Source organism: Acanthochromis polyacanthus, chromosome 19 (assembly GCF_021347895.1).
Source record: "Acanthochromis polyacanthus isolate Apoly-LR-REF ecotype Palm Island chromosome 19, KAUST_Apoly_ChrSc, whole genome shotgun sequence".
Taxonomy (NCBI): domain Eukaryota; kingdom Metazoa; phylum Chordata; class Actinopteri; family Pomacentridae; genus Acanthochromis; species Acanthochromis polyacanthus.
The window spans coordinates 7458363-7485261 of NC_067131.1; the positions used below are offsets into that span (position 1 = coordinate 7458363).

At 40.8% G+C, this 26899-nt stretch overlaps 1 protein-coding gene across 1 annotated transcript in view; it reads left to right on the forward strand.

The window, feature by feature from the left end:
* LOC110951215 (disintegrin and metalloproteinase domain-containing protein 12) overlaps positions 1 to 26899 on the forward strand; it is an 82800-nt gene that overhangs the window by 38199 nt on the left and 17702 nt on the right. The window contains exons 4-11 of the mRNA XM_022194183.2: positions 3480 to 3558; positions 7823 to 7899; positions 9822 to 10008; positions 16326 to 16391; positions 16935 to 17006; positions 17427 to 17596; positions 20121 to 20205; positions 22845 to 22993. Coding sequence (XP_022049875.1) covers positions 3480 to 3558; positions 7823 to 7899; positions 9822 to 10008; positions 16326 to 16391; positions 16935 to 17006; positions 17427 to 17596; positions 20121 to 20205; positions 22845 to 22993 — 885 coding nt within the window. The remainder of the gene's footprint in view (positions 1 to 3479; positions 3559 to 7822; positions 7900 to 9821; positions 10009 to 16325; positions 16392 to 16934; positions 17007 to 17426; positions 17597 to 20120; positions 20206 to 22844; positions 22994 to 26899) is intronic.

A 26899-nucleotide genomic window follows, 5' to 3' on the forward strand; every position in this document is an offset into this window, starting at 1 on the left:
AGTCGAGGATCTTCTGGGTGGTGTTGATGATCCTCTGGAGAGCTCTCCTTCGCTGCTGCTCTCTTTAGACAGTAAACTAAATGTCTTAGGGTTGTGGGCAAAACATTTGAGACACTGAGGATGTTGGTAACACTGATTAATATTTGTTCCCATTTTTTAGACCACAACAAATCAGAAATCAAGACTAAAAGACACTAGAAACAGCCCTTAGTTACAGACCTGCTGTCAGTGCACTCAAGGATGCTCCTGCCTTGGTGAGAGTCAGCCAAAATGAGTAGACGCCAAAGGCTACCTCGAAAGCAGACAACTGCTCTCTCTGTTAAAGGGATTGGTGACCTTGGCTAATATATTTTTTGAAAATACACCCTGCAGTGACTTGAACTTTATAGGTATAATTCCAATGTGTCTCCTCTGCGAGGAAGACAATAAACCCCCTCATTCTCATTCACAAGAAGTAATACAAAAGTAACATATGGGTGACACATGGGTGTCTGCAACATGTTTTTTCATACCCAGACTCTTACAGACAAGCAGTGAGGCAGACACACACACTCCCCACACTGGATTGTCTTTTGTGGGGCAGATGTTGGGTTTGTGTGTCCAACCGAGAGCGCAGACCTAATTAAGACTGACGAAACACATCATTTTATTTGGCTCTCCCGACTCTTTGGCCTCGCTTTGATCCAATGATTATTACCAGCTCTTTGGCTCTGTCGAGGACCGGAGGGCGGGGAAGCATTGTGTCTCATGCTGACAGCTCCCAAACAAAATAACCCCCCTCCCCAGGTTGTTACAGCTGAAACTCCCAGCTGGGTTGTCAGCGGTGAGGTCAGTAAGAGAATCCAGCTGCCTGCTGAGGTTTGTTCCTCTGCTGTGGATTAGCACCAGCCAACCATCTGCTGATGTCCTGCAGTGTAATACTGTACATGTGCATGCTGTGTATACAGTACATGCACACATAGAGGACAGACACTGGCTTGTACAAATCAGGAACACAAATACAGATGCTCATGCTGCAATAATCAACCCGGGCAGGGGGTTCACATGGTTTTTTTGGATCATTTGTTGCTTTTTTTTTTCTGCTGTTGATCCACTGCTGAATAACCCCTCCTTCCGCCACAGAATAGAGCAGTAACCTCTGTTGGTGGTGAGAAGGGCAGCCAACATCACAGTAGGGCTATGATGGTACAGAGTTTTTGTTATTGCAGCAAGGGGACAGGACAGCATGATTCAGGGGTTATTTGGTGTACTCATCCCATGATTGTGGGCTGCTCAGTGGTGTAGTGGTTAGCACTTTCGCCTTGCAGCAAGAAGATCCCTGGTTTGAATCCCGGGGTGAGCCTGGGATCTTTCTGCATGGAGTTTGCATCTTCTCCCTGTGCATGCGTCGGTTTCCTCCGGGCAATCCGGCTTCCTCCCACAGTCCAAAAATATGCTGAGGTTAACTGAGTACTCTAAATTGCCCGTAGGTGTGAATGTGAGTGTGCTTGTTCGTCTGTGTATGTAGCCCTGAGACAGACTGGCGACCTGTCCAGGGTGTCCCCTGCCTTCGCCCGAGTCAGCTGGGATAGGCTCCAGCACCCCCCGCGACCCTCGTGAGGATAAAGCGGTGTATAGAGAATGGATGGATGGATCCCATGATTGTCCCCTATAGACTTGAAAAAGTGCACAGGAAGCTCTGGAAGGTTTGCAGGTTGTCGGTTCATGGAAGACTGGCCAGCAGCTGCAGCAGATTACAGCAGCGACAGAACAAAGCCAAACTAGTTTAGTGTTAGATTCTTAGCAACTTATCAAAATGTTGGTAGTACGTGTACTGGAGCTACATGCAAGGTTCCCCGGTGTGATGTAGGTTCAAAACTGAAACTGCACAGTCAAGGATTAGAATCTATGCCAGCAGCTGTATACAGCTTAGAACAGAGATGCACTGAGTCAAATGCCAACATCAACACGCTTAACGCACAGTGACAATGCTATTAATGCTGCTAATGACAGACCACTGGGCATTGTCATTCCCAGAGTTTTGCAGCAAGCATAGCTGGAAAACTATAACTGAGTTTGCAACCCGTAATGTTGCTTAATTGTTGACAGAGATGAGTTGATGCTTTGCCAAGATGAGACAAAAACAGGTGGCAGGTGCCTCATTACTACAGTATTGCAATCTCTTCTCTTGATTCCAGTGGGTGACAGTCAAATTCCATCTGGTTTGTTCCACCTTCCTGTAGGAGAGTGTAACTCGTTGATGGTGCTTATAAAGAGATTCATTAGGTGGGGACGTGGAACAGTGGGCATGGAGTCTCCCTCAGGAAATTTTGAGCATCAAAGACTTAATTTCCTGCATGTTGGGAAATTTTTATGCACAGATTTGTGCCATTTCTGCATCAATTTGTGTCTTTATTTCAGGCACCAGGTGCAAATTCAAAATATAATGGAGTATAATGCAGTAAGGCTCTGTGGAATTGTGCACTGTATTGCTTTCAAATGTTTATTCTCCTGGAGATCAACTTCATTTAATATTATCCCTGCTGAGTCAACACACATATAAGCTGGATTTACTCTTCTGTCTTCTTTTCTGTCTGTTGTTTGGGAAAGTAGCCTCTTTAAATGCACATGGGGCACCTATTCATATCAACGTTCCACGCATTCAGAACACATATCACATTTCTGTGTGAGTAATCACATGCATCTCGACCATATTACTGAAGATGCCTGAAAAGCAGCAGCACATTTTGGCAAAAAATGGTTTTCACATTGATCAAATGTTGGCGGCGCCTATAGTTGGAGCCATAAAAATCTCCAAGAAAAAGCTGAATATGTTGACAAAACCAAAACCTGTGGGCAGCTCCACTTGCAATGACGTATCTGCTGGATTCCGGTTAGTTTAGATTTTTGCTCAAAACAACAAAATCATTCCCGTCCAAGCAAAATCCCTCCGGTTCAATAAAATTTGAAGGTACACTGAGTTTCCCAGCCTCACTTTTCCCAATGCTGATTTATATTATTTGTTTAGTGTAAAATTCACTGGGGAAACACCCTTTTAAAACTTCAGTGCGATAAAATATAGTCTTATTTATTCCCGTGTGTAACTAAAAATTTCTTCCCTATTATTTCTATCAGCTCATTTCTTGCTATTGTCTGCAGTGTGTAAGCTAATTACTGTTCCGCTGTATCACATACAATGAGTTATGGATTGATAGGGAGTGCTTGTTTGTGGTGCATGCATGCGGTGTCAAAGTGGTTTAATGGAAAACGTCACTGTTGCCTCTTTTTAAAATCTGTTTTCTTTCTCACTACCAACAGCTGCTTGGTTCAATTTATGCTATCCTAAAGCAGGGTTAAATTTTAAATCGCATCAGACTGTTTATCTTCCATACAGGTCTGGCAGTGGTGGAATGGCTTAGGACACTGTGATTGATTTTTGTTGGATGAGGCTCCTTTAGGCTCTCTCCTGAGTGCTTGTTGTCTTTGTTTATTCTTTCTAGGGGGCTGTTTGCAAGTAACTATACAGAAACCCATTACCTGGAAGATGGCAGCGCGGTCACAGGCCCTCCCAACTTCACGGTATGTTTCTTTTCATTTTCTGTTTTTTATTAAAGGTGACACAATAAAATTATGATCTTGAATTTGTGATGATTTCTTCTGTATCACCCACCCAGTACCTCTTATGAACGGTGGCCTTTTTTTGAAAGTCTTCCTCCGGACGGGTTCCGCTTCATTGTGCTAATATTAGAGTCAGTGAGAAAGAAAAGAAAAATTGATATTGCAGTTAGACCTGCTTTTAAACCACCTGGAATTGTGCAGTCTTGCACAAAAGGAAGGCTGTGCAGGTGAGTGGGCCCATTTTCATCCAGCAGATTCATATTTGATGAAATAAAAGGCGAACAGAGGTCAGAGAATAGATTCAGTTTTAGGGAACAGCTCACATGCTTTCATAATGGATAAGCTTAAAACCGTCCCTAAAAATGGTTTGCTAGGCACTTCTGCAAGAAAATATTGAATTAGTGAACATCTAAGTGCACTTCAGCAGTCACAATGACTGAAATATTTAACACCTATCAGTGGATTTATGAGGCTCGTGAATCGAGATAGCGTATTTATCTAAAATACATCTGAGTCTGTCAAATGACTTGTAATTTTTCATCAACTTTTGAATCCAAATCAATGAGGATGTTCAAGGTTTACCGAGAGACGTGCATATTTTTGGTTAATTCCACTGCTAATTACTTCTTAAGTTATGGTTGTACCTTGTGTTTTGCTTCAGTGCTGTGATAAATATTGCTGATATTCATTAGGTTCATTTGGGGTTTGCTTTTAAGTACCATGGATCTTTGAAAACATCTTCCTTGGACCCATATATCCCACCATAGAAATAATTATTTTGAGGTTTGGGGGTTATAGTATGCAGTGTACTGTAATAAATGATGCAGCTGAAGCACGTGGAGCGGTTTCTATGCCTTGTAGCTTCCAGCAGCTTTGCTGGATTTTGAGGATTTGATCATCTGCAGCTTGCAATTAAACGGCTAATTTTTGTTCAGATACGGGAAATGCATCATAATAAAGAGCTTGTGATATCTGTGTACAAAACGCCTGGCCGACTTATAGCTGAAATCCATGAAAAATGAGATTGATGTAATTCAATAATGTCCAACCCACACAGCAAAATGAACAATATTTTCCGCTTGAGACTGCAGTGAGACCAGAGCTGGACTGTCGCTGGTGGGGCTTGGCCAGATCATCAGAACTGCTGCCATTCCAAAAGCATAAAAACAATGAAGGAGTTGTGGCGGGTCCGTTCAGGGTGGATTCTGAGTCCAGAGCTAAACTTAGAGTGGTGGATGATTGGATTTTCATATCAAAACAATTTATTATTAATTAAGATGTTACTATATTTATATAATAGTGCTAATCGTATTAATCTTTTTAATACCTGAATGGACTATGTGTGAGTGTCTTTCTGTTCTTCCTATATCTCAATAACTGCAGATCTGATCCACCTCAAACGTCCTGGGTGCCTGGGCCCGAGGAGGTGCAGTGTCACATCTGAAGTTATTCAGATGAGAAGTGGCTGGTTTCAGGGTTATTTTGGGTTCAATGAAGGACATTGTGGCGACATGTGGGAGGAGCATACGACTTTCCTGTTGCTAGGCAACATCATCAAAGGCAAATGTATGCAGCTGGCACTGCACTAGTAATAACCAATGATGTCCATCACTACTTCAGCGAGCCCAAGGTGATATTTCTTGTTCTGACTGACAACAGCTCATATTCAAATGAAAAAAAAATATGCAAAATACAGGCAAGCAGCAAAGTTGTACCTCATTGATGAATCGACGAGAAACCTGTGGATATCTTTCGACCTCCACCCCTCCTCTCATTCCTCTCCCATGACCACAGCCAGCTCTTCATGGGAGGATCTTTTTTCCTGGAAACAAGCAGATCTTTTGAGACTGATCCGCAGTTAATTTATTTGTCCTGCCGGCAGGGAGGAGACTGATATAGTGATCTGGGCAAGGGATCTTGCGGGTTCAGTTTTGTGTCAAACACAAGGTACTGCTGGGAGTGACTTCAGCATGAGTCAGCCCTCCCTCCATTCTCTCTATCTGTTTTACACCCTCTCCCCTTTTCACTGAATTTTAAAGTCCACATGCAGTATAATAAATACGCGCCATGTGCTGTAACTAAAACCATCCACTGGGAATATGAATCACCTCCATGGACATTAAAGCGTTAACTTTGAATAATAAATGCATGGTAATGATAAACAATATAATGTTCACACCCAGGATTGTCTCCCACAATAATCAGGGTATTAGCTATTAATCCTCTGTATTTCAGATATGAATGCATAAGCACTTTCCTTTCTCATTTCTTTCCGCAGAAAAGTCTATTCATATCCTTTATATCAATGCATCACCGTCATGATCTCATCAAAGAAACATGAGGTGGTAGCATTAACTCAGTGTACTAAATCCAGCCCTGCTCCTCCTCACTAAACTAAAATTTCATATTTCATATAATGCTCTGGCCTGTCTTTGCACCATTTTACTTTGCTTTAATGGATTGTTCTTTTCCAGTGCACCTCCAGAAAGTGTCCAAATAGGTTAAAGCTTTCAAGGGACCACTTACAGAAATCTCTTGTCCAAAGTTTCTTCTCTACTCTGTCATTAGCAAGGAGAAAAGATTTATTTTTGGCCACTTAGGAGACAGCAGGACAACTTGTAAACACATCACAGGGATATTGTTATGGCAAACTTGTTGGGAAAGAAATTGCGTAATTGCGCACCCAATACACATGGAGCTGCTTTAGCATTCACTTCAAGTTGTGTTTCTGGCAACCTGATCAATACACACCAATCAGCCACAACATTAAAACCACTGACAGGTGAAATGAATGACATTGAACCTCTTGTTACAAAGCAAGTTTCTGGTAGTAAACCTTGGATTCATGTGGATGTTACTGTGACACCCAGTTCAACACACCACCCAACAACAGCAGTGGCCTCCACCAGCAAGACAGTGCATCCCTCCACACTGCAAGAACTGCTTAGGGACATTCAAAGTGTTGGCCCAAACTCAAAACTCTGCAGATCAAAACGAGCATCCTTGGGATGCACCCAAGTAGGTCCAATCCATGGAGGGCTGACCCTACAAACCACTTCTATTTTAACAATGAGTTCTTATGCTTTTTGTTGACTGATGATTTTCCGTTCAACCGGTAGCTGCTATGAAGGACGCTAGCCAACCATTGGGGAGGAACTTGGTGTTTAGCGTCTTACCCAAAGATGCTTCGACATGTGGACAGGCCTGTTGTCGAACTGCCCCTCTTAACTTCTTCTTGCTCCCAGTGATATTTGTCACGACAACTAACCCTTTTTAGATAAGTTACTCATTCAATCCATGGTAGATATAAAGGTATTCATCAATGCAGCTTTACATAAAAAGTCATTTATGACTGGCTACTTGAAATTCAAACCAAAATCGTTTAAATGACGAGATTTTTAAGAATTCTGGTGTTAAAAAAAATCCTATTGAACCTCAATCTAATTTGGGTGGCATGACTGAAAGACACTGTTTAGCAAGGCTCTTTTAACTTGCTCATGTCAGAATTAAGAAAACATGAATTGGATTATCATTACAAGATTACTGCGAGGAAGTACTGTGATGCAAGATTAGGCAAGGATTCCCTTTAATTCCAGAAACCCGTTGAGACACCGAACTTGCGAAATCAGCAGCGTCTGGAGGTTAGCCACCTTGAAGGAGGCCAGACATAGAAATTTACTGCCTGCGCTCTATATTTGGAGGCACTGAAAGTGGGTTGGAAAACTACCATTTCCTTGTTTTCCAGAACAGGGTGGCAGAAGGTCTGTCGGTCAGACCTCACCTGAGCGAGGCTCTCCAACTGTAGCAGAAGGCCTGTTTTCTCTCTAAACCAGACACTTCCTCCCCACCCTCTTGCTGCCAGGCTTTGTTCAATAAACACAGGCTTAATTCACTTTCTTTACTCCACGCTGCAACTTGACAGGTGGTCCATGAAAGCGGGTACCTGGGAATGCAACAGAAAGCAGCAAAGCTTGTGCAGGGAAATGTGAAACTCTAACTCAGACTTTAACCATCATTTGCCCGTGGTGATGAGAGGGAATCACTTCTGCAAACCTGGCAGAAGCCCATTCCCCTGTAGTAAATTTGCTTATATTTCACAGTTAACACCTGGGACTCGTGTGGTTGAACAGTGCTTAAGCTTAAGCTCATGTGTTGTTTCACTCCAGTCTTATTCTTCCGGTCTTGCATTTTATGTTTTGAATTTTTTTGATTTGTGCTCCCTCAGGCAAACTGCTACTACCACGGTGAGGTGGAGGGTCATGTCAACTCGGATGTCAGCCTCAGTACCTGCGCTGGGATTAAGTAAGTGTGTTTTGTCAGAAAGCGCTTTCCCTGACAAGTTTATTTATCGTCAAGTCTTGTTTTTTCCCAAGATACTACAAGTCTAGTTGCATGTGGCAATAAGCAAATTGCAATCAAGACAAAATTTTGTTATCGCGCACAGTTAACTAAATAGTCAAAATATAGTACGTGTTTATGTAAGGGCTGTCTTATTTGTAATGCTCCAGTATTTTCCTCATAGACTGTTTATACAAGGGTACTTCAAAAAGTTTTCGGCCTCACTCAGAAACAAGAGGTGGAACTCCCTTTTTTCAAAAAGAGCAATGCTTTGAGGTTGCATGATGTTGCTCCTGGAAAATGCAGCCGTCCACACAGCACAGGTGACAGAAGCAGCCAAATGTTGCTTTAAACTGTTGCCCCATGAGCCTTAATTGCACTGTCTGACTTCTGTTTCCCAAACTGACATCTTACTTGCGTGTCTGCCATTCTCCCCTTCATGATGATGTCATGCATGCACTTAAGGAGAATCTTTTTCTTTTATGAAGGGATAGTGAAGCTTGAACATCTTGGGACCAAGCCCATTTAAGTTAAAGTAGACTATTAATTATGAAGAAATTATGCTAGAACAAACTTTCTCCTGTGATGTTTTTGTTTTGGTGAGACTGAGAATTTTCTGAAGCATCTCGTAAAAGATGAATTCAGGCTCTGGGTTTGAAAAGTGAGCAGTCACAGTCGCTGCATCCATCATTTACATACAGTCCATGATTTTACCAACGTGAAACTTGATTGTTTTGATTTGTCTCACATGAAGGCAACTGAGTTTTACAATCATGAACCAAAGTGCTCGATTTACACAGTCACACGGTACATGAGATAGCAGCACAAGCACAAAGTTTTTCTCTGTGCAAGGAGAAGGATTACTACCAATATTTCTGGTGCTCACTTTTGGTTTTACCACCAAGTTTTGATGACTTAGATGAGGTCGCTAAGCTGCTGGTTTATTTAAAAACCTCTTAGTTAAACACTTAGTTTGGTCAGAGCAGTGTAAATAAATCATAAATTTTTGCTAGATCAGTAACCTTAGATGACACTTTGTATAAACGACTGGAAAGCAGTAAACTTGACATCCTGTGAGGGGTTTCAGTGTTGGAAACGCTCTGTTTGCAAATGTCAAACAGAAGTAATGATTGCAGCAATAGCGTTGGACACACATCAGGAATGTTTTCATAAACCAGCCAGAAAAATCTACACCCTCAGCAGAGTGATTTAGCTGATTGTGAAGCTCCACGGCCGACCTCTGTCCTGATAGTTATTTATTTATTTATTGAAAGTTTTTTTCCCCCTGAAACCTGTCTGTGCAGAGATCGATCAGCGGAACTTTTTTTGACAGTGGAGCTGCAACATTGCTTGACTTGCTCGCCGAGACAAATAGCTTGGGTTGGCAGCGCTCGGGCTTAAGGGGGTGGCGGAGGTGGACGTGGTGGGGGGGTTCGTATGAGTTCATGTGGATGTGAATATTGTGCAAGGTTTAAGAGATTCTCACAGTTTATCCAGACACGCTGCAGGAGGATGTCACTTTAAATCACTGCGGCCTCTGCTGAAACATGAGAAAGAAGAAACAAAGACCACATTGCTGATAAAATAAAATAAACCTCTGCTCCTGATGAAGAATGTCTGCCACTTGATCATCAAGCGCTAATTCGAGTTGTAGCCTCCATTATTACACCGCATGATATCGGCTGATGAGCGCTCTCGTCGCTAATGATCTATCATCCTTTCTGCTCATAATGGGATGCAACACACAAGTCAAGATCACTTTCATTCAGCCAAATCAGAACGAACATTCTAGTTTCTTGCTGTATATGTGGTTATTTCTGTTGCCGCTCGCTTTCAGCCTCAGATAAACACTTCATACCTCTGAGAGCCTCTCCATCTTTCTGCAGGGGTTTTATATCTCTTGGAGGCAGATCTTACGTACTGGAACCTCGTGCTGATCACTCTGATGGGACTCACTGGATCTACACAGCTGAACACCTCAATTTTGCCCCTGGCACCTGTGGCCATGATTTCAACATATCCTATCCCACTTCGAATGCAGACAGCAGTCCATTCAGGGCCTTCAGCACAAGGGTAAGGATTGTTAAATTGTCTACGATGTGCAAACAACTACAAGGGCCTATAAGATTTCTTCTTCTCTGTCTTTCTTTTTTTATTTCTTGTCATATTTTGCTAAATTCAAAGTAGAATCAACAGAAAATGAGGGTTGGGAAAGTTTTGGATTCACGGTCATCACCTTAAACTGTTGATCCCCAAGCAGTTTCTGGATGTTGCTGTTTTTACATTTGCACTCACTGTGCGCTCAGACAAAACTAAAGTTATTGTATTTGGCCTTAAACACATTAGAAACACACCATCTAACCATATAGTTACTCTGGATGGCCTCCAGCTCGACTCTGAGGAACATTAGAGTTATTGTTGAAGATGATATGTCCTTTAACTCACACATGAGACATGGTCTTCTTTTGTGTGTGCAAAATTGCCAAAATCAGGAACATCCTGTCTCAGAGTGAAGCTGAAAAACTAGTCCATGCATGTGTTACTTTCAAGCTGGACTATTGTAATCCCTTTTTACCAGAATGGCCCGATAGTTTTCTGAAAAACTCCAAATATTGCGATGAAAGTACGACAGTAACCAGCAATAAATACCATATTTCTCCCATATCAACTTCTCTTCAGTGACTTCCTGTAAAATCCAACGTAGAATTTAAAGACCTTCGCCACAAAGGCCCTAATAACCAAGCTCCACTGTATCTTTAGGAACTTATTGTGCCATCTTATCCCAGTAGACCACTTTGCTCTCAGAGTGAAGGCTTACTGGTTCCTAAAGTTTCCAAAAGCCGAATGGGATTTTTTAGCTATCAGGCTGCTCTCTAGTGGAATCAGCTCCCAGTTTGATTTCAGGAGGCTGAGACAATCTGTGCTTTTAAGATTAAGCTGAAAAATGTCCTTTATTCTAGAGCCTATAGCTGGGACTGCCTGTCGGGGCTCACACATGTTATAGATTATATAGGCTGTTAGAACTTCTACAAACCAGGTGGTATTCACAGTATTCCAGTCATTCTCTGACAACTTGCTCCACCATAAACCATTTTTGAGCCATGCTGCACGTTTTATTACCTCTCAATTTCTCTTTTTGACTCCTCTCTGCTCTGTGTAAACACAACCTGCAGTCCATTTGAAATAATGTGGAATTTTTTGCCATATGACTGTTAGCTGCAGCTGAGTCATGCTCAGAATTTTTCATTTTTTTTTAAACGATCTGATGTATTTTTGGCACATTTTTGAATGAGATATATAGAACAAAATGATTTTCATCAAGAATCACAATATTAAGAATCATTACAGCTATTTTTCGAGACAGAACCGCACACCCTGTGCTCAAATGCCATCGGAAAACTGATCTTTTTGGCTTTTTACAGTTTCTGACTCTGATAAACAGTGCAATTTTGATCATTTTCAAACCCACTGGAAGGTTGGGGGCTAAAACGGTGAAATTCCCAGCCACAGCACCACCCTTTGTCTTTTTTCTAACAAATTAAATAAATGAATCAGGTTGAACAAAATGTATTTCAGCTGCATAGTTCAACTGCTTTCAACTTTACGGGGTCTTCCGCAGGTCTAACTGATCAAACCTGCTTCTGTACAGACAGGCCGCTGGACGTACATCGATCAACTCTATGTCTTTGTTCACGCTTTAGTGAGTATAATCAATAAACCCTTAAACCGTTTAGAAAATAGCCTTCATAGAATTACTGTTTCAATGATCGGGCTGGTGTTGATGATTGATAGTCAGCTCACAGCGGGTTTACCAAAAATGGTTGTAATATCCCTTTGCTTTTGCATAACCAGCAAACATTTAGGAGAGATAGCGTTCTTTTAGACTCAAGAGTACCTTTAGGTTCCATTGATTTCCTGCTTTTGGACCTAATTTGGCACTTTGCTTTTGTGTTTGCAGCTTATTTGAGCTGGTATTTTAGACAGACTATTCCCTAAAAAGGACGTAAAGACAGAAAATTGTGCATCAACCAGCCAAAGTGAAAAATGATTTTGCCTCTTATAGACTATATTTAGACCCTGAGTGCACAGAATTAAACAAAAATCTCACCCCAAGCCTTTTTAAAGATCATTTGTAACGTAGATATTGGTAAGTGGCCTGGTATATATTTTTAAAAAGCTACTACTTGTTGAATTATTCACTTAACACATCCATTTGATCTAAGGGCGTCCATTAGTGCTCTGGAGAGCGGAGCCGATAAACGCTCGTGGAAAGTACATTGACTGTTAAGTGGTAACATTTGCTTTGAATGTGAGCTCAAACTGAACCAGCCCGACCTGTCCATCCAGAATTTAGCTGATTGCTTTTAGGGAATCTCACCCCATCGCACTCCCTAAACTCAACCCCGTGCTGCCCCCACTGAGCGTGGAGATAAATCATGCGGCCCGTGCCCCTGGGGAGTCTCTAACCTCAGAGGGGGATAGGGTGATGATAAGTGGAGAACACAGACTCCGGCGATCTTTAAAAAGCAGGAGTGGACAAACACGGCTGGTTTACCAGATCAGGATACAGACAAAGACTCGCATACTGCAGAATAAAAACAAGGGACTTTCCATTTAGTTAAAACTGATTTTTTTTTTAAATATTTGCAATCATATCATTAAGGAAACACTGAGATCAATGCTGGAAATAGACCAAACATATGGGTATGCTGGCTAAAACATCCTATCCTTATTGGTTTCTATGCGCTCATTTAGTAACGGGGGTTTTCTGAGGTTTTATTGTACAGCCTGATCTCTGATAGTGATTATAGTTCTGGCTTTAGTAGCGTCTATTGTCTGAAGTGTTAAGAGGGCTGTAAAGATTCAGCACAAGCAAATGAGTCCTGACAACAGCACAATGCAGATGTTCCTGCCTGACAGACGCAGACAGAAGATCGAAACAAAAGAAGACTCATACTGAGAATTTATGCTTCTTGTGAAGATTATGTGTTAACTCGGAGTTTTTTTTCAGCGCACCTTAATTTGCTTCATCTGATCACAATGTTCTTCCTCATTTGTTTAAAATACTGCATCGCTGCCGTTCCAAATACAACAAGAAATGTCAGAATTAGAATGGAGATCTACTGCTAAGTGAAGACAGACGGCATGTGTAAGGGGAGGTGGCATTCCCACAGGTGATTAAAAAACCTGAAACAGATGAGATGGTAAAGAACACACACGTATATTTTAAATTCCAGTCTTGTTTAGTGAAGGCAAGGCTCACCCAAAAATAAAAGTGAAAATATAAAGTCTGATGTGCTGCACTAGGTGACAGGCAAAGCGAGCTCACCTCAGCATGCTACACAGGGGCACCAGGGTGTGCGCGCTGCTGCTTTGATAAGCTGCAATGTGCCCTGCTTGAGGGTCTAAAGATAAAGAGGTGTGTTGGCAGAGTGCCCCTGGATGATGAGAGTCAGATGGGGTAGAGAAGAGTAGAAAGATATGCTGGCAAGCTGACAGAAACTGCACATCAACAACACGGGTTCCTGCAGTTATATTGTCTCAAGTCGAAGATGTCCGAGACGTTAGCGCACACAACATGCGTTCTGAGAGCGTTTTGTCTTTCTTATGGGTGAAACAGACCATAACAGGTGGAATTTCTGAAGTGGACGATATATTGAAAGGACAGTTGGATGCTTGCCTGAACTGAATTGCAGAGCTTGAGCGTGGAGGCTCTCTTTTGACCTGTTGGAACAGTGCAGTGCATCTGTAGAGGAGAATATCAAATTGCAAAAGTTGCAAAGGTGCGCTACATGGGGTGACCAGATAACCAAGTGTTTAAGGCGCATACCACATGAGCTAAAACGCCCTTAGCTTTCAACTTTGAGCTGGCTGGACCTTTACTGTGTACTATTCTTTTGCTTTCTCCCTGTTTTGTGCCTATTTCTACTGTAAATAAAATCAAAAAGCCCAAAAGATATCTGTATATTTCAAGTAAAAGTTCTGCAGGATTCAGTTTTTCTTTTCCTTTTCATCTGAGGCCTGCTGTGCAAAACATGAACAAAGGAAGACGAAGGAAATATATGTTTTGCTCAGGATGCTATTAAGCAGTAGTAGGCTTCTTTTATGTAACTCTGCTAGAAATGTGGAGAAAGAACCCAATATTTTCATGCTCCAGTAGAAGTTTCAGTTTTATAGATTCACACCTTATGGCTCCTAACTCACTGGATTCTCTTCAGGAACAGGGATGCTCTTCACTGACTTTACCGAACATAATGTTCATGTGTGCCTCGTCTCCAGTGGCCTCCTAGAGACTTGGTAATCACCATAGGGTACATTTAGAGCACACTTGCCCATCCTGGCTTATCTATGGAGGAGGCAGATAAGAGCAGAGAGGATCCAGGCTGCCAGGCCAGCAAGGATAAAGAGGCTCAGGTTGAAAGAGGGCCATGGTGTGACGGCAGAACCCTTAGCCAGCAGGATAGTATAGGATCTGTGAGCGTGTGAGTGGAAAGAGCAAAGCATGTGTGTAAGTGTGCATGTGTGTGTTTGTGCATGTGTGCAGGTGAAGCAGACTGTAGCACGATATGCGGCAATAGCGTGTTGCTGGCCAACACAGCATGAAAGAAGCGTCTGCTGCATGGCCAGGGGCTGTATTTGTCTTATTCTGGAAGTGTCCCAGATCAGCATTGCCTTCATACTTTACATTTTTACCAGTAAATGTCCTTGGTGATGCCAGAACTGTTACTGTAGCAACGCAGTTAACCTTCACTTGTCCAATAACGGCATTCCCATCAATCTCAGATGTACTTAGTAATAATTGGAAAGTGTAAGCATGCTAACATGCAAAGTAAGTTAGAAAACCAAGGTGAAAACAATATATCTGTTTATTATCAGCATGTTAGCATTACAAGTTTGACCATCCATTTAGATAAAAACCAGCAGCCTCAGAGTCTCTAGCATTGCTCAAGACATTTAGTCGTATTATTTGTGTTATTTGTATTATTTCTTTTGATTCATCATGTTATAAAATCTGCTCCAAGTGTCCTGTTGAAGCCTCTGAAATCCACTAATTTTCTTCCCATCATTTGCTCTTGTCACATTTTTCGTCACACTAATGTCTGTGGGATCATTTTTCACTGTGAAATAAAATCATGCACCTCTATGAACAGCCATGATTAGAAGAAGAAAAAACTCAAAAGTTGAATTTCTCTGAGTACTTGTTTTACAGAAATTTAAGCAAAACTTGGAATCAACATGTGCAACATTTTTCCAAGTTTCCATAGCTGTTACCAATACTGGAATGTATGGTGTGTTTACATACTGTAGATATTGATTTCTTTTCATTTTTAAATTTGTTTCCACACTCCCATCTGCTCTGTGCAAACACAGCCTGCAGTTCAGTCTAGTTCATCATTGAACCCCCTCAATTTTGTTATGTGACTTCACTGTTGTGTTGAGGAGTGTAATTAAATATAGTGATTTTTTTTAAATTTATACACAATATAGTTACTGCGAATGATTAAATGAAACATGTAGAATAAAGTGATTTTGATGAAAAACCAAGATTTTAAACTTAGATTTAGTCAGGTTTTACTACAGAACATCACATATGATTAGTTAAATGTCCGTCTGAAATTTTAAAATTGTTAAAAATGTTATTGTTTTTGTTGTTGTTTTAAGCTAACTTACATTTCAAACCTTGTTGGCGAGTTTTCAGCTTAAAATGGGTAAACCAATGAGTTTTGTTTTCCATAATTTACTGCATCTGAACCTTCCTCCCTTTTCCAAGAAAAGATATTGAACTCCAATGATCTTTGAGCTCACCAAAAGAGATAATAAACCAAAAAATGCAAACTTTAAAAGTAACCTGATTTGCTTCTGGTTTGGATATGCACATATTCCACTAGTATGCTGTTGGAGACCTTGAGAAGTTGTCGCATAAATCAGTACTTTGTATATTGCATTTCTCTTTTCTGGAAACAAAAGGGAATGTGCCAGCGGTGCTTGCAGTATTGTCCAGAAAGCAATGATTTATTAGTTAATAAGCTCGCTCCTGTAGAGTGCCATCAGATTGTGTGACCTTCGCGGCTCTTATTGGGTCAGGCTTGAAGAGCAGCTGATTGCTTCTCTGCTGCCTTTTGTGCTGAGCGTAGTTCAGGTGAAACGCCATACTTAGTTGCCACCCGGTGAATTTATGCTGCCCTTTCCAGAAAACTGCAGCAAAGTGCTTCCTCTTAATGTCCTCTCTCTGCTCTCTTCTCCTCTCCCTTTTCTTTTCATCTCCTGTTTCATCACTTTCCACTCTCGTCTTATTTGCTGCTCTTTCTTCTATCTCTGTCACCTTCCCTCTACTTTTTCCGCTAACATCTTTCCCTTCCTATTGCCTGTCTGCTCACTTTTCCTCCCAGCATAAACGCCACGTCCAGACGACGACCAAGTACGTGGAGCTGATCATCGTGGCTGACAACAGAGAGGTAAGTGGAGGTCGTGCGATCTGTTCACCTTCCCTCTGAATCCCTCCGGAAAGAGCCTCACGGGTCATATGCTAAACCGCCCACTTTCACCTTGAGACATAGATAAGATGGGCTTGTTGTCGCCTCTGATGTGGCCACTTATCCATCCTTTTCACTCTCCTGCTCCATCCTTCTGCAGGCATCATTTTGACCACCTGACTCACAAATGAGACTTGTTCTTCATGAATAATCTCAGATCTTAAGATCCAACAGGGAGCGAAGAGAAAATACCTCACAGGCTTTACATATATAGGTCAATGTCATGCTTTGGAGCCACAGATGCTAACAAAATGACAGATGTAAGACAAGGTGGTTGAGGTTATCTCTTTAGTCTAAGCTCTGCTGAGGAGTTGCAGCTACAGGACACCTTATTAGGACCTCTTAGGACCTGAAGCCATGTTAATTCACCCTAAACACTATCTTTGATGATGATAAACATTCAACAGCATGGATCGCCTCTCTCTCGCTCTCTGTTTGCTTTATTCTCTCTCTCGTATTGTTCAGTTTCAGAAGCAAGGAAAGGACATGGAGAAGGTCAAGCAGCGGCTGGCAGAGATCGCCAATTACGTGGACAAGGTAACAATTGAATCAAAAAGAGGGGAATGCAGTGTTAGAATGTGATTTATTAGAGGTCACATCAAGCCTGCTGAAATTTAACCGACCTGCGAGTGGAGGCTGATTAGATTATGAACGGATGATCAATTTCATAACTCGACTGAGAAATGTTGTGAAGAGAGGCCGGGCGTAATAGATCGTGCGGCGGGGTGGCAGTTTAATAAAACAGGAGCAAAAAGGCGATTTATTCAAGCGGAAAGTCGTGCGTTAATAAATGTTTAAACATTTCTTCAGAGCCCCTTTTTATTAAAGTGACTATTTTATAGAATTTGTGTTTAATATGTAATGTACAGTGAAGCTCGTAACAGAAATGTTAAGGGAGACGGACCGTAAGCTCGTAAGCTGAAACCACATCTCTCTTCCTGCCTCCTCCACTGTCAGTTCTACAGGGCTCTGAATATCCGAGTGGCTCTGGTGGGCCTGGAGGTGTGGAGCGATGTGGACAAGTGTCCCATCACCCAGGACCCCTTCACCACCCTGCACGAATTCCTCGACTGGAGGAAGGTCAAGCTGTTGCCTCAGAAGCCACATGATAACGCCCAGCTGATCAGGTAGGTCTGTGACTGCTACAAACAAATGTAATAACTGCATTCAGGGCATATTTTCTGACTTACAAGGTATAATTTTCCCCCAAACTTACACAAAATTGCACAAAGGTCAAGCAAACAAAATATTAACGCTTGGAGTGGGTTTTATTTATTCCAGGGAAAATTAAATGTCGTGTTTAGTAGTGTGACTGCTGGTTTTCTTTTGAGCTACCCAAGGGCAAAGTCATTGTAGGTTTTCCACGACCAGCAGACATGGTTTTGTTTAACCAAAGTAAATTTAAATACCTTCTAAAATACTTTCCTGAGTCAGTGTTTTTCCATTTGCATGATGTAAAAATCCTCATGAGATACAAACAAAATGCTGACGGCTGAAAAATGTTAACAAATTCCACATCTTCCTTCAGTGAAAACATATTGTCTTAGTTTCAAATGCAAAGTGGGCTGTGAATATGGGAAGACAGACTCCAAAAAATGTATTTGCATCGACTGAAAGACTAAACATATTCATTTGATGAGATGCGAGCAGCGGTGTAAAAAGCATTTAGTTCCTTTATTTGAGTAAAAGTAGTATTGCAGGAAACTAAAAATACTCAATTACTAATAAAAGGTCTGAAAAAAGTACATAAATACTAACAGCAAATTATAGGAAAAGTATTACAGTTTAAGTACTGCTTTGGTCCCTTTAACTGATACACAGTGTGAGCAGAAGTTTACATACACGACCAGTCCAAAGTTTGGACACACCTTCTCATTTAATGATTTTTGTTTATTTTCATGACTATTTACACTGTAGATTCTCACTGAAGACATCAAAACTATAAATGAACACATATGGAATCATGTAGTGAACAAAAACTGAAATAAGTCAAAGCATGTTTTATATTTTAGATTCTTCAAACTAGCCACCCTTTCCTTTGACTACTGCTTTGCACACTCTTGGCTTTCTCTCCATGAGCTTCATGAGATCATGCAAATAAAATAAGAAAAAAAAACATTAACTGAGAAGGTGTGTCCAAACTTTTGACTGATAGTGTATGTCATTGGATTATTGAGTTTCCAGTGACTTCTATAAGTCTTAATTTTCCGTGATGGAATCATTGAAACACGTGAATCTTTGTCACAAGAAAACAATCATGCATTTTGGTTATTTCATAGTATTACAACAGGATCTTCTTCAAATCTGACAAAATCTGCAGGGTCAAAAACATACATACAGCAACTGAAGTAATCTGTTTTTGGTGATGTAGAAAATTCTGTTTATTACATCTAAGCTTTTGTTCACACTATATATGGCATCATTAGATTATTAATATTGAAGAATAAGCATGTAAGAGAGTTTTTGTATAGTTTTATATTTATTATGGGAGAGAACAGATTAAACAAAGTACTGATAAACAAATCTGCTTCCCGGTTTTTGGACTTTTTCCTCTCATCTTTAATTTTTAATGTATCATTTGAGCATTTATTAAAATTGCACCAAGTGAGAAGTTAAAAGGAAAACAAAAACATCACTATTCGGTGGAGATGTTCGCAGCTCACAGACATCTGAAATGTGACTCTGATTACGCAAGGCTTTTTGAAAGGAATCAGACTTCACAAAGGTTGGAGACAATGTGTTGTATTTTTAAAGCTTGTTATGTGATGTATTGTGTAAAATCTTCATCTTAAAAGTAGCTACAGCTGTCAGATAAATGCAGTGGAGTAGAAAGCACAATATTTCCTTTTGAAATGTAGTGGCATGGAAATATAAAGCAGGATCAAATGGAAATAGTCAATTAAAGTGCCAGCACTTCAAAATTGTTCTTAAGCAAGTGTACTTTCCACCACTGAAATGAACAAAAGACCGAAGAAACGAAGGATGAAGATTTCAATATATATGGTATAGCTGGAATCTGTCTTACTGCTTGAATATTGCAGCTATTACACGTGGATTTGTTGATTACGTTTTATTTTATTACTGTATTTTTATGATCATAACTATTATAAATGAGAAAAAAATGTTTATTTAGCTGCAAGTGGCAGAAGAGCACAGGCTAACAAGAATCCTTAAAGTAAATGCAAATGTTAGCTGTGCTAAAGTGGCTCAGTTCATTCACTTAATCTTTTAACATTTTAGTCAGTTGGTTGGCCAGTCATTCGAGTACTTTGGTGAGACATTAAACTCAGATGCATTGACTTTCTGTGCCTAAGCGCAGCCTCACAGAGCTGCTATCAGTGTTGTCGTCTCCTAGTCTTGTTTTTGAATAACGCTTGAGGCCATTTTGCGTTCGGGCCTAATTAGAAACCAATGAATTGTTTCCAGGCCGTGTAAGAAAGTCTTAAAATATGTTAGCTTTGAAATGCTAACCAGCTGCCCTGGCACATTTGCATTCCCCACTCTGCAGTCTTCAAAACATCGCCGTAGAGGTGATTCAGCATCAGCATCACTTGTGGTCAGAAGCTCTCCAGGGCACCTTTTAATGACAGAAGCGTGAACATGTGCTGTATGCTAGTGATATGATAAGCACTGTGTTCTCTTTTTTTTCAGTGGGGTGTATTTCCAGGGCACCACCATTGGCATGGCTCCCATCATGAGCATGTGCACAGCGGAGCAGTCGGGAGGAATCGTAATGGTACGTTTATGTCCTACAGAATGCTTTTAGTCCATCCTGATGATGATAAATATTAGTTACGTTGTAGCAAGTAGGCTTTATTTTATGATTTTTTTTTACTGTTCCTGCCTTTTGCTTTTTGTCTTGTTCTTCGTCTCTCTTCCGTCTAACATAATTTCTCCTCCATCTCTGGTGTAAGGGGGGAATGTAGACTGCAAAATAAAAAATTGTAAATAAACCATCAGATACCTCGGAGCAACGGTTGCCAAACAAAAAATATAAAATCAAAGATAAAAAAAAACGCAATGAAGTTCAAAAACAATAAATATCGACATTTTTGTTATACGTTTTGCAGAGAAATTATGTTATTGTACGGGTTTCTGCTAAAATATTATGAAGAAAAACATTCAATAAATTGACAGACTTAAACATTCTGCAGCGAAACAGTTTTATCTTACAGATTGTTGATCTCAACCACCTGTAAAGTGTCACCACATGCTCCAGATTGTCAAATAATGGTTTATTTTGGGAGATATATCAAGTACACGGGACTATTGAAATTCCAAAATGTTTTTGTTTCATTTCTTCAGATAAAAATTTTAATTATCGACTAATTATCCACAAAAAAAAATTGCATAGACACAAGAATGCCTTTTGTGATTATATTAAATTGATAGTATGGACAAGCCTACATCCAAACCCCAAAACGACATATTTAATTCTAGGTAATTATTGTAATTTTAGGTAAATCTGAATGTAATTTAGGAAAGGAAAACACAAACTTAGTGAATAATATGGTTAAAAAAAAAACCCAAAAAAAACAAAATAATTTGGCATAATTAGGTTTGGAAATTTCCAGATAATAAAACATACAGTTTAAAAAATTAAAAATAAAAATAATTTGGCATTTTTAGTTTTGGATATTTAAAGATAATGTCTGTCATTTTGCATACATTTCTACACAATAAAAACCATAAAAAATCTAATTATGATTTTTTTTTACAGTGTACAGTTGATGATAACTTACTTGCAAACACATCATTGAGTCTTTTTCTATTAAGCAGAGGGTATATATTGTAACCTACACTTTGGCCTGATAAATCAGAGTGGGTATTAACTGCATGGGTGGAAATCTTTGCTTCCTAATGAGGTGCAAAAAACGAGTAATTTTACAGTAAGGCACATCACAGCCTGAATGAAAACGCAGGGGCACGTCGTAAATAATGACCCGTAACAACACCGCAACCCTATAATATGCGCACAAGTCATGTCGCATTAGTGCAAGTCATGCTATCATTTTATACTCACTGTCTGTGAATGACTGTTTGTCTTGGGGTCTGGCTGGGTTTACTGCTAGTCCCCAGATGGTTCTTCGCTCTTTTCCTCCCAGATGGTAAAATGGGGACTTGGTCATTATGATCGAACTGTACATGCACACATACTTCAGGTTATAAGCAACAAAAAGAAAAAAAAAAGATTAATCTCCAACCACAGACTCTTCTGCTGAGGGAATCACAGCCCTGTTGTCTGGGTTGTTTCTCTCCGTTTACAGAGTACCTTTGAACTCATTAGCTGCACTTTCCCCTGTGGGTTTCATTGTTACTTTGGTAGAGAGCGAAATCTCAAACATCCAGACATCTGGAATCTCCATTTAGCAGCCCAGAATGTTACATTAATTTCACTGGTGTGGTGAAATGCAACACAGACAGTGGCATGAAGTGCCCTCTTGAGCTATTCAGCCTCATCTGTTGGTAAATGTGTCTGAGGTCTTTTTTTTTTTTTTTTTTGGATGAATCCAGGCTGCACAGTTGGATCACAGCGCTGACAGCTGACTGTTACTTTCAAAAGCCCCCAGCAGAGCAGTTCATCAGTCTGTGCTCGAGTCGCACAGTGCTGCTGAATAATGCACAGTGACGGGACGCTCTGGAGGCAAGGTGCTCTGACACACAGCTCTGCATCCATGAAGCGCTGATCGCTGCCGCCCCTACATTATTTATGCAGCCTCTTGATGTGTTCATGTTTTACATAGCTTGCAGGAAGTCCTCAGCCAACGGCAGCTTTCATTCACTGTGTCACCGTAGCTTCATCTTTACAGCCTGTCCTCGGCTCTAAACTTCTGTTATCTTCGAAAAATGGTCCGAGTTTTCCTCCAACCTGGCTGCTAGTTTTGCTCGGAGGACGTCTTTATTTTGGAGGATGAAGCGGCACATCTGGCCCTGTCAGAGTTTGCAGAGAGAGCTCTAGGTGACAGCCCGCAGTCTGCTTTCGTTTCAGCGCCACGACGTCGAGCAGAGGAAATGCTCTGATAAGCACAGATCCAGCTGAATTGTTTGTTTAATCTTGGCAATATGCAATTACATTTGCTTGTTCTGAGTAATGTTCCTCCAATGGGTCCTATGGGGAGCGGCAATTTGGCTTGCATTAAAGTCTTTATTATTTGCTGTTTTCCTCAGAGTATGTAATCGGAAATGTCTGTTCTTAATGAGCTATTGGTATTTTCGCAGCGATAGAACTGAACAAATTTCATTATTGCTTCGTGTCTCGCCTGGAAATACACAGATAAATCTGACTCATGGAGGGAACAAAAAGAGAAAGGTTTTGGAGTAAATATTGATGAGGTGAAATGTCCAGCTTTTTTTTACGATTGATCGTTTTTGCAGGACCATTCGGACAACCCTCTGGGCGCTGCAGTCACTCTGGCTCATGAACTTGGGCACAACTTTGGAATGAACCATGACACACCAGAACGGGGGTGCGGGTGCAGAGTTACAGTGGACCGAGGAGGCTGCATCATGACTCCCTCCACTGGGTGAGTTACAGCATCTATCTTTTAAATCAGCAACATAGATGGCTCCTTATTTATTAGCAGAAAATCCTATATTTTCTGAGTTTCCTATCAGCCCCAAAACCATCAAAAATACATCATCATGATTTATCAGTCATTAAATTTAAATTAATTTACTCCAGAAACCTCAGACTGTGATCTTACGCAAACACTATGTCGCATGCTCTCCCCATAATAATTTACTGACCCCGTTTAACGATTAGGCCACTAGGTTTATTGCAGATTCAACAGCTGTGTTAATGCCCCGAGGCAGCATGACTCACTCTGAATGGGAAACCAGTGGTTCAGTGGCAATGCACAGTCAAGACAATGCAGTTTAACTTCAAGTGACACAGTGTAGTTGCTCTCCAGCAGGCTAAAGGAAACACAAAGAGTGTATCGCACATGTGGGACAAAAAGTGTCGGATGGAGACATTGCATAAAAAAGCAACAAGAACAAAAAGGATTGCATCTAACAACTTATCCAAGTGTTAGTTAATAAATAATTGCTCACCGTGGACTGTAATGTCAAACATGTTGTAGCAGGCTGAGCAGATGCACAGGATGTTCCGGGTGGAAACACCGGGGTATCCGTTCCACCCAAAGTCTAGCGGTCTGTGGCGGCCTCGGGCTGGTGGTGTTTATGCTGGAAACGTCCTTCGGTATTTGGGTTGGACAGGACCCATGAAAAACACGGTAACACTACTCTTGATTTTACACTTAGAGCACAACACGGCAGTAAGATGTAGATTTATATTTAACCCTGACTGAGGCTATCCCCGGCCAAGGACTTTGCCAAAAATGGCAACACAATGAATATGTTAAAAAAGAAGACAAAGTAATGTTGGTTTTGTCTTTCCATCATTCTCCTGCTCTGCCTGTCTCTACGGCTCCCCCCTTTTCACAGACGGAGCGATGCTATTCTTTGATATGCATGCAATTTTAATGCTGGAAAATCTCTCTGCAGCTCCGAATAAATACTTAAATACCTCTGAAAACTGTCTTATTATGCAGGTTTTATGGAATGAAAACTTGCCACCTTTCCCTTAAAGTACCTGAATCTGAATGCGGCATTGATGAACCGCTCTAAATCTGAAGAAAAAAAAAAGTTGTTTGTACTAAACTTAAAGAGAAATAAAATGAGACATTAATATTTTGTGTTCTGTTCTGCTATCCACCGGGACTGTGTGCTCTTTTCCGTTCTAGCACAAGCACAAAAAAAAAAGAAATGATCTAGTCCTTGGGTTGAGAATAATCCCCTCCACTCCTCCTTATTTCTCCGTATTGCCGGTGTTCTGTTTAATCCAGGATTAAGGAAGCAATACATTTCAATAAGGATGTTCAGGGACTCTGTATTCCATCATTCTGCCTATTTGGTTAGTTCCAGGTCAGCACCGTGTACTTCCTTCTGAGGTGGTGCTGCGTCTCACACAGGTCCTACTCGAGCCCATTGCAAATCAATGCTTTAAAATGCCATGTAGTTACACACACTCACAGACACACTCTGCTGCAATCGCTTGAAGGCTGTTTGCTGATATACAATGGACTACAATGTTTTTTCTAGTGAAGAAATCAGCTCTTTTATATATGATTTATACAAATCCAGGCCTTGAATAAGTTAAACCCCACTAATCAGGCATTGATTAATTGAAACTATTGGCAACACTCGTCTACTCATTCAGTCAAGAGTCCCTTTTATTATTTATTTATTTTTTTGTTTTAATTGACCTTTCATTTAATCAGCACAAATTAGAGGAACACTGTGGTTGTTATGTACAGACAGATACCCTTCAAGCTCTCCTGGCCTCGCTGTGGCTCCAGGAATTAAGTGAAAGAGCTAATGAGATCCAGCTCATCATTACTACACTGGTGCGTGGTATTAGGGCTAAGTTGGTCGGTGGGGCAGTAAAACTCCAAGATGTCCCAGCGCCAGATGCACATCTGCACAGAGCGCCGCTTGTTTCCTGCTCGCGCTGGTCACGGCCAATTGTTGTGTCCTCTATACGTCCATCTCTCCATCCCCCCATTAGCCCTTAATGAGAACAGGCTGGTGTTTCCCATCCTTTGAGATTATATCTCCTTTAAACTCAGACACACAGGAACACACACACAGCAAATTAACTCCTGCTGGCTACTCCATGTGTGCTCAAACATATACATTTTCATTGTGCCAACTGTCCAGGTTTCATGATTTGGATTGCGATTTGGTCACTATTATTCTGAAGAGTGGTCTCCTTGCTTAGTTCTTTCATCAACAAGCTGTTTGTCGTCATTGCCAGGAAATAATAACAAGATCGGTGCCTATTTGAAAGTTTTCTGAAAGGCAAAATCGAGAAGAAAATCCACAGCAGTGCGAGAGACATGAGCATGACAGAAGGGAGTACAAATTACATTCTGACTGCACCACAACTTGGCTAAAGTCAAACTTGGATACAGCGTGTTAGTTTGCACTGGGGGGATTTTCGAAAAAACTTTAGTATTACCATATTTTTAGACAAGCTGCTCCAATATTCAGGCTAAAAGGAGCTGGCTTCCAGGCATATGCAGATGATACTGTTGTTTGTGTATCTCACAACTGTTTCTTCAATTTGTTCGAAAAGTTGGGAGAATGTTGTAGCATTAAACACTGAATGCAACGTGGTTTGATTGTGTGCTTTTCAGTGCAAATTAGTTGAATTAGTTACTAAATCTTACATTTATATCAAATGTGTGCCACATTTTCTGTATATGTTCATGTAAAAGAAAATATTGACATATATATACAGTCCCATGCCATCTGAGTAAGTCACACAAGCTGAGTATATCCATGACAGGTCCTGAGTAAGGTGATGACTGCATTGAAAGAGCCACTGTAGGACAGAGACTGATGCATTTCCCTTGTCATAAAATTATCAGAAAATCGCACAAAGTGAGTCCAGTGCATGCCATGGAAATGTGACCCGTGCCCTGCTGAGGAACAGGAACTCTCTAGTATGCCTTGTTTAATTGGGTCCATAGGGAAATCAATGCGAAAATGCTCTTCAGTGTCTACAACATAGGCCAGACTGCTCGGCACCGAGGGCCAGCAACAGATCATATCACCTAATGCCATCGCCTCTGGCTCAACCTCTACAATGAACAGTCAACTGAAGCTACACTGGTTTTGAAGTGTGAAATATTTATCATAGTCACAGTTGTCAAGTTTGAACTAGCTTTATTCACGATCTTTTGGGCTTTCTTGCCCAAAAGGTCATCCAAAAATGTAATAAAACTGTGATAACATGATGAAGTTCGTGCTGCAGTCAGTATTTGCACATTTTGTATTCTCGCTGAAGAAATGTTCTCAAGGATGAAGGAAAATGTTTTGGCAGATGCGTCACTGGAAAGGACAGCAGATCTGATTCACAGCCTGATCAGTGTTTTATGGCTGAAGAGATGTGACATAAACTGGCCATGCAGGATGTGCTGGATAGGTTTTCCAGCATTCTCTGTGATCTGAACCACGACTTTCAGACAGGCCAGGAGGAGAAAAAAGCACCGACCGACTAAATTGAAGTTGAAAACCTCTGTGTATTTTAATGTGATAGTTCGCCTTAAGAGTATTCTAATCATTGGTGAAATAAGGTTTGACTTTACAGCCAGAGTCTGCAGCAAAATCTTGCATTAACAAGGATTCATGTGTTGCTTGTAATATTTTAACAAGAGATATGTTGGCAGACTGAACTAATCCCAATAAATTTAATTTAGTAGAGCAACCTTTTGACCTCAAACAGAGCTTTTGCTTCATTTCAGCTTTCAGATTAATTTATTTGATAGAGATTTGCTTTAATTATATAAAACTGGAGACTTTAAATTAAATCAGTGAGGTAGGCGGGACAAAAGCAGGCACATAAAAATATATGTAGCTAATCT